The 11,501-nt window shown below is 44.9% G+C and overlaps 1 protein-coding gene across 2 annotated transcripts; it reads right to left on the bottom strand.

Moving 5' to 3' along the window:
* Positions 1-1,971: 1,971 nt before the first annotated feature.
* On the bottom strand, positions 1,972-10,945 carry LOC307062670 (zinc finger protein 75A-like; the record flags this gene model as incomplete). 2 transcript variants are annotated; one of them, XM_079718439.1, is made up of 9 exons in its annotated part: positions 1,972-2,652; positions 2,835-2,945; positions 4,871-4,997; positions 5,286-5,377; positions 6,855-6,981; positions 7,259-7,350; positions 8,051-8,246; positions 9,773-10,291; positions 10,939-10,945. In XM_079718439.1, the coding sequence occupies 8 exons, from the start codon at positions 10,181-10,183 to the stop codon at positions 1,973-1,975; spliced, it is 1,836 nt and encodes a 611-aa protein (XP_079574565.1). In that variant the 3' UTR covers position 1,972. The 2 variants fall into 2 exon arrangements, with proteins under 2 accessions (XP_079574565.1, XP_079574566.1); XM_079718440.1 differs by lacking the exons at positions 5,286-5,377; positions 6,855-6,981; positions 7,259-7,350; ... (1 more) ...; positions 9,773-10,291; positions 10,939-10,945 and having other exon boundaries at positions 1,972-2,655; positions 4,871-4,904.
* Between the last annotated feature and the right edge of the window lie 556 nt (positions 10,946-11,501).

Raw genomic sequence — 11,501 nt, 5'->3', positions numbered from 1 at the left:
TAAAAAATAAGCACACTGGTGTACTGGTACAGTTATCTTAGAGAAGAAAATGAAATCCTGCTGACAGCAGCAGACCAAAACCTCAGGTGACTTACACCATAAAGCACTGAAGCCAAGGACCAAATCAACCGAGCAAACCACCAACACGAGTGCTCAGCTCCTGGAAGGAGCTGCAACAGCCACAAATGCATCTGCTCCTTTAATGCAGTCAGTCCACCCAACATACCACTGGGGACCAGGGGAAAGGGAAGGACACACACACTGAGACCCTGCTATTTCCCAGGCCGTTAGGTGCTTTTCCTTCATCAACCCCTCTAATCCCCAGAAAAGCCCTGAGTTGAGTGTTATCTCTATTTCATATGGAAACTGGAGATTTAAGAGTGTTTCAGTAATCAATCAAGAAACAGGAATGTTTTACAAGCTAGAAATAGATGCAATACAATGTTATTAAGGATGGCTGGGCAAGGACAACATACAGATGAGTCCTGCTAATCCTGCCCTCAGGCCTGACTGATGCAGCTAAGTGACAGCCAACAGACCCACTCGCTATGGGGTCTTAACAAGCCTCTGGATCTCTTATTTCCTTGTTTAACTCCTTCCCTGATTACACCTAGATGCTCTATCAGGAACACACCTGCATCACTGTTGTAGATAAAAGGTGGAGCTACAAGAAAATCCACAGCCTACAGAGATTTTCAGCAATCTATCAAATGTGTACACTAAGGCTGTTACATGATACAATGGAGAAAACAGAAGGATGACCCTTCCTGTTTAAGAGTTACAGTGTAAGTCAACCAACATAGATGTGTATTTTCCGTCCTTGCCTACCACTCAGCATCCTCTCCCAAATCTTTGCTTTTGGGAACTGGTATCCTGCTCACTGGATTCCCAGAGTAACATGCCCTGTGACCCACAGGATCCTGGTGCAGTAAACAGCCTAGTTCCCAGACAGATATAACCCTCTCCTTGTTCTTAATGACATACAAAAGCCAAGCTAAAATGCAAACAGATAAAAACCTGAGAAGGTGATCCTGAATTGCCATTAATTTCCATTTAGACCTTGGAAAAGTGCTCATTTTCATGGCTGTTTTATCCTATTGATACTGTGACGTAAGTAAACAGTCTAGTTTCCTTTACTAAAGAAAATTCTTCTTTACATGGCTAAAGATTCCAACCCGTTTCCATATTATCTCCTTCTTAGAGGTATTCTCCCTTTTCCATCCACCACCAGAGAGGCATACAATAGTGATTAGTTCACCTGGGCAGACTCCCTATCAGTGAAGTAAATATGATTTCATCACAGTAAAAACTGTACTTATTCCAGAGCTGAATTTTCTAAAAAGTTAAAAAACGAACTCAAACAATGTCCAAATTTGTGAACAGTACCCGATGATGGGACAGTTAAGAAAATCCAATTTGGTTCTTCAAAAATTTTACATTAGAATTCATTTCTGCCCATGAGATTATTGAAATTGGTAAACCTGGAAGACAATGGTATGCAATTAAACATCATATTATTGCTTTCTGTTTTGGAAGACCATGCTACAAATGTTTCTAACATGTATGTTTAAGAGTGGCTGGGGAAATCAATGCAAACCAACAATATTCACCTCTGTGACCACAGAAGAATTCATGGCTGCATCCACTATTTGAAGCTGAATTTGCTATTTTGCCAAATACAGTCCCAAAACAGCTTTTCCGTTTACTCTGAATGTTCTTAGAACACCTCTCTTGCTAAGGAATTCCCTGGAAGTTTTAGTAAAAACAGCAAGTAGTACAACCACTAACACATTCCCTGCAGACTCAACCTTGATTCCTTCTGTGAAACATCTTTATTTCCCAAAGTTTCCTGATGAAAAATTCCACTGATGAAAAATTCTTCATGCTTCATAATTTTGTACTTTTCATAACTTTAAGGTCAAGCTCCACTTGGTGAATTTCTTCAGACTGAGGACACTGAACAAGCTTCCCTTTACTGGTGGAGTTTCTGGTGTCTAAGAAGGCTTGAGCGTCTGCTGAAGTTTCTCCTGCATGTGCTACAGGTATAAGGCTGCTCACCTGTGTGAGTTCTCCGGTGTTTAATAAGGTGGGAATTTTGACTGAATTTTTTTCCACATTCATGACATGTAAAGGGCTTCTCTCCAGTGTGAGTTCTTTGGTGTGTGTGGAGATTTGTATTTTGACTGAAGCTTTTCCCACACCATGAGCATTTATATGGTTTTATTCCTTGGTGTGTTGTTAAATGCTTATTAAGATCTGAACTCCACCTAAACCTCTTATCACACTGCTGACATTTATACGGTTTCTCTTCAGTGTGAATTCTTTGGTGCTTGATAAGGTCAGAGCTAACTCTGAAGCTTTTCCCACATTCCTGGCATTTAAAAGGCTTCTCTCCTGCATGTTCTTTTTTGTGAAGATCCATAAGTTTCAGCAGCTCTTGTTTCCAGGTTGAAAGTTTCTTTTTTTTCTTCACTGGAAAATCTCGGTGCCATTTCCCGACCCTATGCATATCACCATGATTTTCTTTGCCCATTGTTTTCTGGGGGACTTTCAATCTGGCCTTTTTTGATGCTATATCTACTGGTGCTTGTATTTCTAAGTCACAAAGACATAGAGGCTGAAGATTTTCAGTGTCATTTTTGAGCTTTAGCCCTGCTGGAATAAACATAAGAAACAGCTAACCATATGACAGAGCAAGAAAGCCACAGTAATGAAGAGAAAAACTGGATGAACACTAATTTTTTTAAAAAACAGACAAGCAGAAGTGTAAAATGTTAAGCCCTTGTAGAAGTTCCTATTAAGGCACATTTCCTTTCTTCCCATGGTGTACTTACCTGTAGGCAGCTCTCCAGAATTGTCCTTGAACTCCAGGGATCTTTGAACCCACGGCTCTTCCCCCTGCTCTAGACAGGAGATCACTTTAGGTTTGGGGAGCACAAATAATGCTGTGAAATGGAAAAACTGAGGTCAAGGATTGGTAACAACAGTAGTCCACTAATTCCATACTATTTCAGGAAGAGCAAAGGATAGTTTAACAGTTTGCAACACCAAATGGTTAAATGGATAGACTCATATCTGGTATCATGTTCATAACATACTTCATTTGTGGGTGGATATGCAAAGTAGAGACTGAGAAATAAACCTAAGCTGGACCAATGAAAAGGATATAGGGCATGGGAATCCAGTGCATGATCCCCATCTTCTGCTACCAAGAATACCCCATATTCTACTAAGGTAGGACCAAACTGCAAAGGCTGTAAGAAGTATACCTGGTCCTATTAAGTCTTTAGGAAGACTCATACTGGGTAAGGCCAGGTCTAGGGGAGTCAATGTGAAGGTCAGTGGGCTGGGTATCATAAACACAAGTGATTCCTGTTATACTACAGCAACTTTCAATTTAGCTCTCAGGTACCAGACATTGGACCAGGAAAGATTTCTACCATTCCCATAGCTCACTGGTTCACATCCAGGTGGAGGAAACAGACCAGAATTACTTAGTGGACTTTCTCTAAATCATATTGCCAAGTATGGAAAGTATTCATCACTCAGTCATTCAATACATATGTGCTGAGTGGCTATGGTGCACCAGACACCCTCTATGTGCTAAGGATACAGTGGTGAATAAGCCAAGCCCCTTGATCTCACAGAGCTTATCTTCTAGTGCAGAGTGAGACAATCTAACATTAATAAACAAGCAAATAAAATGTCAGAAAGTGATAAATGTTTTGAAGAAAACTAAAGCAGGGTAAGAGAACATTTAAGATTCTGCTTCTGTGAAGGTATTTTAGATAAGGCTGTATGAAAAGCCTCTCTTAGAAAGTGGTATCTGAGCAGAACCCTAAAATGAGAATTTTACCATGTGGCAGAAACGTGGGCCAGGCAGAGGGAAGGGGAAAGAAATGAGCACATCAAGCCCATGAAACAGCAAGATGAGCAGTGTGAACAAAGAGGCCAGAGCAAGGGCACGAGTAGCAGGAGATGACAGCAGGCTGCTTAAGAGGGGCCAGATTTTGGAGGGTCCTGAGAGCCTTGGTAAGGAATTTGGATTTATTCTGAACCTTATGAGAAGTTATTGCAAGAGGTTTTTTTTGTTTTTGTTTTGTTTTGCGGTATGCGGGACTCTCACTGTTGTGGCCTCTTCCCGTTGCGGAGCACAGGCTCCGGACGCACAGGCTCAGCGGCCACAGCTCACGGGCCCAGCCACTCCGCGGCATGTGGGATCTTCCCAGACCGGGGCACGAACCCGCGTCCCCTGCATCGGCAGGCGGACTCTCAACCACTGCGCCACCAGGGAAGCCCTATTGCAAGGTTTTGAAGCAGAAAATGTCATGATCTGATCAGGTTTTTAAAAGACTCTGGCTGCCATGTAGAAAACAGACTGAGAGGGCAGGAGTGGTGGCAGTTGGTGCCAGTTAGAAAGTACTGAGGTGGACCTTGATAGAGATGTTGCTGGCTAAGACCAGGATGCTAACACAAGAAGCTGAGACATGATCAGACTCAGGCTACACTGTGAAGGCAGATCCAAGAGTGATGTATTAGACTTAGGGGGTATTATGGCAAGATCAAGGTAAAGGATGACTGGATGTTTCTTACTCTGAGCAAGTGGATGAGTGGGTATTCCTTTTACGGAGATGATAAGGGCAAGATATAAGGGCAAGTTTGGAGGGAAGAAGAGATCAAGAATTCCAAATAGTGTAAGGAATGTGTACTTGGAAAAAGCACCCTGGTGATCTTTTCCCTGCCTACACCATCTAGTTGAGAACCAGTCAGCTACTACAACAGAGACTCCCTCACAGGGGTGCATTCTCAGTACGCCAACAACAGGATAGATTAGTCCACTCCTATGCTAACGGAAGGGGAGAATCTTTACCTAGAGAGATGACAGTCTCATAGTTTTCTTGCATTACATCATTGTAGAGGGCCTTCTGAGTGGGATCCAGTAACTCCCATTCTTCCTTGGAAAAATACATGGCCACTTCTTCAAATGTCAACAAGCTCTAAAGAAGAGAATGGGCTTTAGCTCAGTACTTGCCACTACAGAAGTAGCCCAACCTTCTGAGCCATCAACTGCATGGTAAGCCAGTCACTAAAGGTACTAACAGCACATGAATTTTTTTTAAGTGGGAAGGCAGAAAGGAAGTAGGCAAGGGATCAGCAAATAGCCTGGGAGGTGCCCAGTTCCTGAGGGGGATCATCTGGGTTAACACCTCTGTGCACCTGCTGGGCAGCGTGGGTCAAGGGCAGCAGGGAGAAGTAGCCCTAAGAAGCTGGAAAACACAGCTCACCTGGGACTCAGGCAACACGAGCTCAGGTGCCACTGTCCAGTCTTTGGCATTTGTCTGCTCAGGAAAGGCTAGGATCTGGTGAGCAGGCACCGCTGTGGAAGAGTGAGAGGAAATTTCTCTCCCTTCTGTCTTTGAACATCCTAGGCTCAGTTCTGAAATATAGAAGATCCTATCTTTCAGTAGAAATGGAACACTTTACAAGTGTTATGTGATACCTAGAAGTGGCTATCTCATTTTAAACAAGAATCAAGCATCTACTAGCCCCTAAGATGGGTTTCCCAGTTGACTCTCTTCAGTTTTCATGAGTGGAGTCAATAAAAGGAAGTCTTGTTTTTTTCCTTACATGACATGAATTCTCCTGAGATGGACAAAAATTAGAGGTGTTGGAAAATGTAGTACTGAGTCCAGTGTGCCAAGTAAAGGAAATGCAAAGGTAGAAATGAGCTTGGTGAGTTCAAGAAACAGCAAGAAGGGTTTCCCTGGTAGCGCAGTGGTTAAGAATCCGCCTGCCAATGCAGGGGAGACGGGTTTGAGCCCTGGTACAGGAAGATCCGACATGCCATGGAGCAACTAAGCCCACGCGCCACAACTACTGAGCCTGTGCTCTAGAGCCTGCGAGCCACAACTACTGAGCCCATGCGCCACAACTACTGAAGCCCACGGGCCTAGAGCCTGTGCTCCGCAACGAGAAGCCACAGCAATGAGAAGCCCGTGCGCTGCAGTGAAGAGTAGCCCCCGCTCGCAGCAAATAGAGAAAGCCCGCATGCAGCAATGAAGACCCAACGCAGCCAAAAACAAACAAATAAATAAATTTATATATTTAAAAAAAAGAAACAGCAAGAAGACCAGTGCAGCTAAAGAGGACTGAGCAGGGCAGGAATGGCGGGAGATGAGGGCAGGAAGGTGAGGAGGGGCCAGAACTTGGGGGGTCCTGGGTGCCTCTACAAGGAGTTTGGATTCATTCTGAATGTGTGAAAAGTCACAGTAAGGTTTTGATGCAGAGAAATGTCCTGATATGATCCAGTTTTTAAAAGATTCTGGCTGTGCTGTGTGGAAAACAGCCTGCAGGAGGGGAGGAATGGTGGCAGGGGGTGCCAGATAGAAAGTACTGAGGTGGACCTTGTTAGAGATGTCACTGGCTTACACCACGATGCTAAAGCACAGCAGGCTGAGACTTGGTTGGACTCAAGCTACACGGTGAAGGTGGAGCCAAGAGGACTAGTGATGCAGTTGTACTACTGCGGTTTGATAAGATCGGTGTAAAGGATGACCAAGTTTTCTGGGCTAAAATATTGGTTGAATTGTGGTGTCCTTTGTGGAGATGGGAAAGTTAAGAGCAATCTGGAGGGAAAGAAGGCGGGAAGGATCAAGATTTAGGATAAGGAATGATCATGTGCACTAGGAAAAAGCTTCCTGGTGATCTGGATGTACCTTTTCCCTGCCCACACCATCTAGTTGAGAACCAGTCAGCTACTACAACAGAAACTCTCTCACAGGGGTGCGTTTCAGTACGCCAACAACAGGACAGATTACTCCACTCCTATGCAAAGGGAAAGGGACAATCTTTACCTAGAGAGATGACAGTCTCATAGTTTTCTTGCATTACATCATTGTAGAGGGCCTTCTGAGTAGGATCCAATAACTCCCATTCTTCTTGGGAAAAATACATGGCCACTTCTTCAAATGTCAACAAGCTCTAGAGAAGAAAATGGGCTTTAGCTCAGTACTTGCCACTTCAAAAGCAGCCCAATCTTCTGAGCCATCAACTGCATGGTAAGCCAGTCACAAAAGGAACTAACAGCATTTGATTTTTAAAAAGTGAGAAGGCAGAAAGGAAGGAGGCAAGGGATCAACAAACAAGTGCCCCAAATCGTGGGGAACATCTGGACTAACAGCTCTGAACACCTGCTGGGGAGCACGGGTCAAGGGCAGCAGGGAAAGGCAGCCCTAAGAAGCTGGAAAGCACAGCTCACCTGGGACTCAGGCAAGATGAGCTCAGGTGCCACTGGCCAGTCTTTGGTGTTTGTCTGTTCAGGAAAGGCTAGGATCCGGTGAGCAGACACCACTGTGGGTGAAGGAGAGCCACAGGAAATCTCTCTCGCTTCTGTTTCTGAATATCCTAGGCTCATTTCTAAAATACAGAAGACCTTGAGTTTTTCAGTATTGATGAGACACCTTTACAAGTGTATGGTGCCCAGAAATGGCCTTCTCCTTGTTAATGAGAACCAAGTATCTACCAGCCTCTAAACAGATTCCCCAGTTTTCATGAGCAAAATTAACAAAAGGAAAAACCCTTTTTATTTTCCTCTCATGACACAAGTTGTTCAGAGTTAGACAAAGCTTGAACATATTTGAAAATGACGTACTCAGGGACTCCAATATACAGTAGGAGATTTTAATCATTTATTACTTCTTTCCTGGTACACAATTTTCTTCACATTCCACCACTGACAACCCATTTCTGATCCCAATTCCTTCTGTATTTTATGAGGATAAGGTGGGCCCGACCCTCTCCACTTTTCTAAAAAACTGAGTTCCCAGTGTCATTAACAGGGTTCTGTGGTTTGGAGATTTCTGTATCTTAGGCCAACCCCCACCTTCAGCCACACCTGGTCTGCTCTACCATAACCTGGGGGGCATCCTAATTGCTAACGTGGCTGCATTAGTAGATCCACAGGGCAGGGCAACCAGAAAGTGCTCACGCGTTCTGGCTTAAATTACTATCGCAGCTCCCAAGAGAAGGAAAGTAACATGAAGCTCCTTACCCCTCTCACATATGGGCTCAGTTTCTTTGTGGGTATTCCTGATCAGCAGCTCTTGTAGACTCCGGTGTGTATTCCAAAATTCTTCATCCTGGGACATGCCCACTTGCTGGGCCTCTGCTGGCTTCAGCTTGAAGCCTGGGGCCTCTGCTGTTTCTCCCAAGTGCACCGCCTCCTTTCCCAGCTCATGGTCTGCAACCTAGAAATAATGCCCATCCTTGTTACCATGGAACTTACTTTTGGTTTGGGAGTTGGTAAGAGAGGGAGGAAAAAGCAGAGTGCAAACTGTGGGAAGAAGGAGACACTAAAGGAAATGTCACAAAGACTTAAAAGAAATATGGGACCACCAATTTTCCACAAGAACTATACACAAAATATAAGAATATTGGCAGAAGAGGAAAAAAGGTGTGGTTACTGCCAGCGCTCCAAGACAGCAGCCCCCACCCTCTGCATCAAGCCTAGCTCAGACCACTAACAGGGTTGCACCCGCCATCTGCTCTCATGCTTCCTTGATAGACTTTCTCTCCCAACTTAGATTCTTGCCTTGGTGGTTTTCTGTCTTCTCTCTCAAAAGATTAAGGAACTGAATTTAAAAGTTGTCCTGTCAACCAGATTTTCCACATGGCCAGGGAAGTCTCACAGAGGATTGGAATAAAATGGAGAAAAATGTGGGAGGAAAGAGCCAGGGCTCTGAGCTTCCCTGATGGCGCAGTGGTTAAGAATCCGCCTGCCAATGCAGGGGTCATGGATTTGAGCCCTGGTCCAGGAAGATCCCACATGCCAGAGAACAACGAAGCCCGTGCGCCACAACTACTGAGCCTGGGCTCTAGAGCCCAAGAGCCACAACTACTGAAGCCCGCGCACCTAAAGCCCGTGTTCCGCAACGAGAAGCCACCACAATGAGAAGCCCGCGCACCGCAACGAAAAGTAGCTCCTGCTCGCTACAAGTAGAGAAAGCCCACACACATCAATGAAGACCCGATGCTGCCAAAAGTAAATTAAAAAAAAAAAGAGGGTCAGGGCTGCAACCTATACCCAAGTGATTTTGACACAAAACGTGTGCCCTCCCAGTATTCTCAGTAGGCCTATGAAGCCAGCTGGTATGCTGCCACCTGCCCAAGGGCATGCCCTGGATCCCTGCTCACAGCAGAGCCAAAGAACCACCACTGAGGGAGGGCAGTGGAAGCCCTTGTCTACGGTACAGAGGACACTATCCCTCACGCTCTTTCTTCTCTCAGCTACTCTGTTGGGATTTCCAAATCTTTCTTTCCCTGTTTCCTTTCTACTTTTTCTCTTCCTGGGCAGTCTTCCTCTAGTTGTTTGGTTTCTCCTTCTCTTTCGTAACTTCACTCTTCTTTGGTCTCTAGGAATTCCTCCTTTTCTGGATCTGTTCCTTCCTCTCCAACTCCTTATTGCCTTTTGTTTGTTTCAAAGAACTTGAGGCCCATCTCCTTTGCCAAGCCAGACTAGGCTCATTACCCTCAACACACCCTGGCTCCAAAGAGGGCAAAAAGCAACTCTCTCCCTAAGGCCAGGGAAGCCTCTCTCAGGATTTCTTAATCGTATGCACTGACTATGGCTGTGCATCTGTGCTTTCGTATCCTGCTTTACATGTCCTAAAGGGACAACAGAAGTTACCTATTTCACTTTATTTCTCAATTAATTGTCCCAATACATCCACCATCAGCCTATTTCACTGTACACAACAGGAATCTTTCTTCTCACCCCATTCCTCGTTTGACCAGATTCCCTCTGCAAGTGTTCTACCAGGACCACAGCCTCCTCAATGCTCTGTAGATGGTGCTTCTTTATGCGGGTCTGGGTGTCCCTGGGCAGAATGGACAGGAACTGCTCTAGCACCACAAGTTCCAAGATCTGCTCTTTTGAATGAATCTCTGGCCTCAGCCACCGACGGCATAATTCCAGAAGCTGGTCAACAGCCTCCCGGGGTCCAGCTGCTTCATGATAGAGGAAGCTCCGGAAGTGCTGGTGAGACCTCTCAGGACTGAGACTGTCCATTTGGGGGGCATATTTCTTATGCTGACTGGAGCTCCCTGTCACAGGTCCCTTGGTCTCCCACAGAGTCCTGATCTGAGGGTTCAAGTACTCAGCCACCTTCAGATCTATGGTCATCATTCTTCTCGAGGAACAATTCTGCTCCTGTATTGGACACACCTCCAGCACTACCTCTGACAACTGAGGCCCAGTCTGGTCTGGAACAAAATCAATAAAAGGATCTTCTTCCTAAGGCATTGAGGGCAGAAAAAAGTGCATGTCAGTAAGAAAGTCAGATGAACTTTACTACTTGTTATCTATTATGAGAGAAACGTGAACTTTAAAAATCAACTGCCAGGCCCTTGTTTCTCTCCTTTTCTTTCTATTATTCAGCTGAATACAGCACAGCTTATTAAAGACAAATGCCAATAAATCACTTTGCCTTAAAAAAAAAAAATCAGGAAAGGTTGGTGGGTGAAAAAACTAGTACCCACTGGCTCCAAGGAGTTTGGGGATTATCCAAAGATTTAATTGATGCACTTCCTATGCCATCCTCTCCGTGTAAAGGAAAGATCAGGAGAATAATCTGAGTTTCTCTTAAATTTCAACATATCGTCCTAGTCTGTCTTCAGTAAGAGAGTACAACTTCTATGACCTTTATCCTTTTGGGAAGATGGAAGCATTCACTTCCTGGACCATTTGAGGTGCTCCTTTCCACTGTATGAAAACTGGCAGGAGAGCTGAAACAATGAGACCAGAGTAGAAGAAAAGTAATTCAGAAAAATGGAGCCTTATTCTTCTCAAAAGCATCCCCCAATTAAGTAACTAGTTGCTCTACATTTGTCTTGGCATTTCTTTGCAAGACATATAAAGAGCACCATGCAGAAGATGTATACCTGTATATTTTTCCTTTCCTTTCCAAATTCACTTATGTATGTATGTATGTATGTATGTATGGCTGTGTTGGGTCTTCGCTACTGCGCATAGGCTTTCTCTAGTTGCAACGACTGGGGCCACGCCCCATTGAGGAGCACAGGCTCTAGGCGCTCCGGCTTCAGTAGTTGTGGCTCGCGGGCCCCAGAGCGCAGGCTCAGCAGTTGTGGCCCATGGGCTTAGCTGCTCCACCGCACGTGGGATCCTCCTGGACGAGGGCTAGAACTGTGTCCCCTGCATTGGCAGGCTGATTCCCAACCACTGCACCACGAGGTAAGTCCTATACCTGTATTTTTAATTTCTCGTTACTTGACCTAGGAAAAATTACAGCTGATCCTTGTTCACAATGTTTATCCAAATGTCAATTGGGAAAAAAAGGACAGCATGTTAGTTGGTCATGATTACATTCAGCTGCTACATTTCTCCAGGGCTCATTTAGACCTCTAAGCGAGGCTGAAGAGAGCCTCATGAGGCTCACTTTCCCTGAGGTGATCCAGCAGAAAGGGCACCGAAATTCTGCCCAGGA

This window comes from Hyperoodon ampullatus (genome assembly GCF_949752795.1).
Source record: "Hyperoodon ampullatus genome assembly, chromosome: 14".
Lineage (NCBI taxonomy): Eukaryota > Metazoa > Chordata > Mammalia > Artiodactyla > Ziphiidae > Hyperoodon > Hyperoodon ampullatus.
The sequence above is the reverse complement of the archived record's forward strand: the minus strand, read 5'-3'. Positions and strand labels throughout refer to the sequence as shown.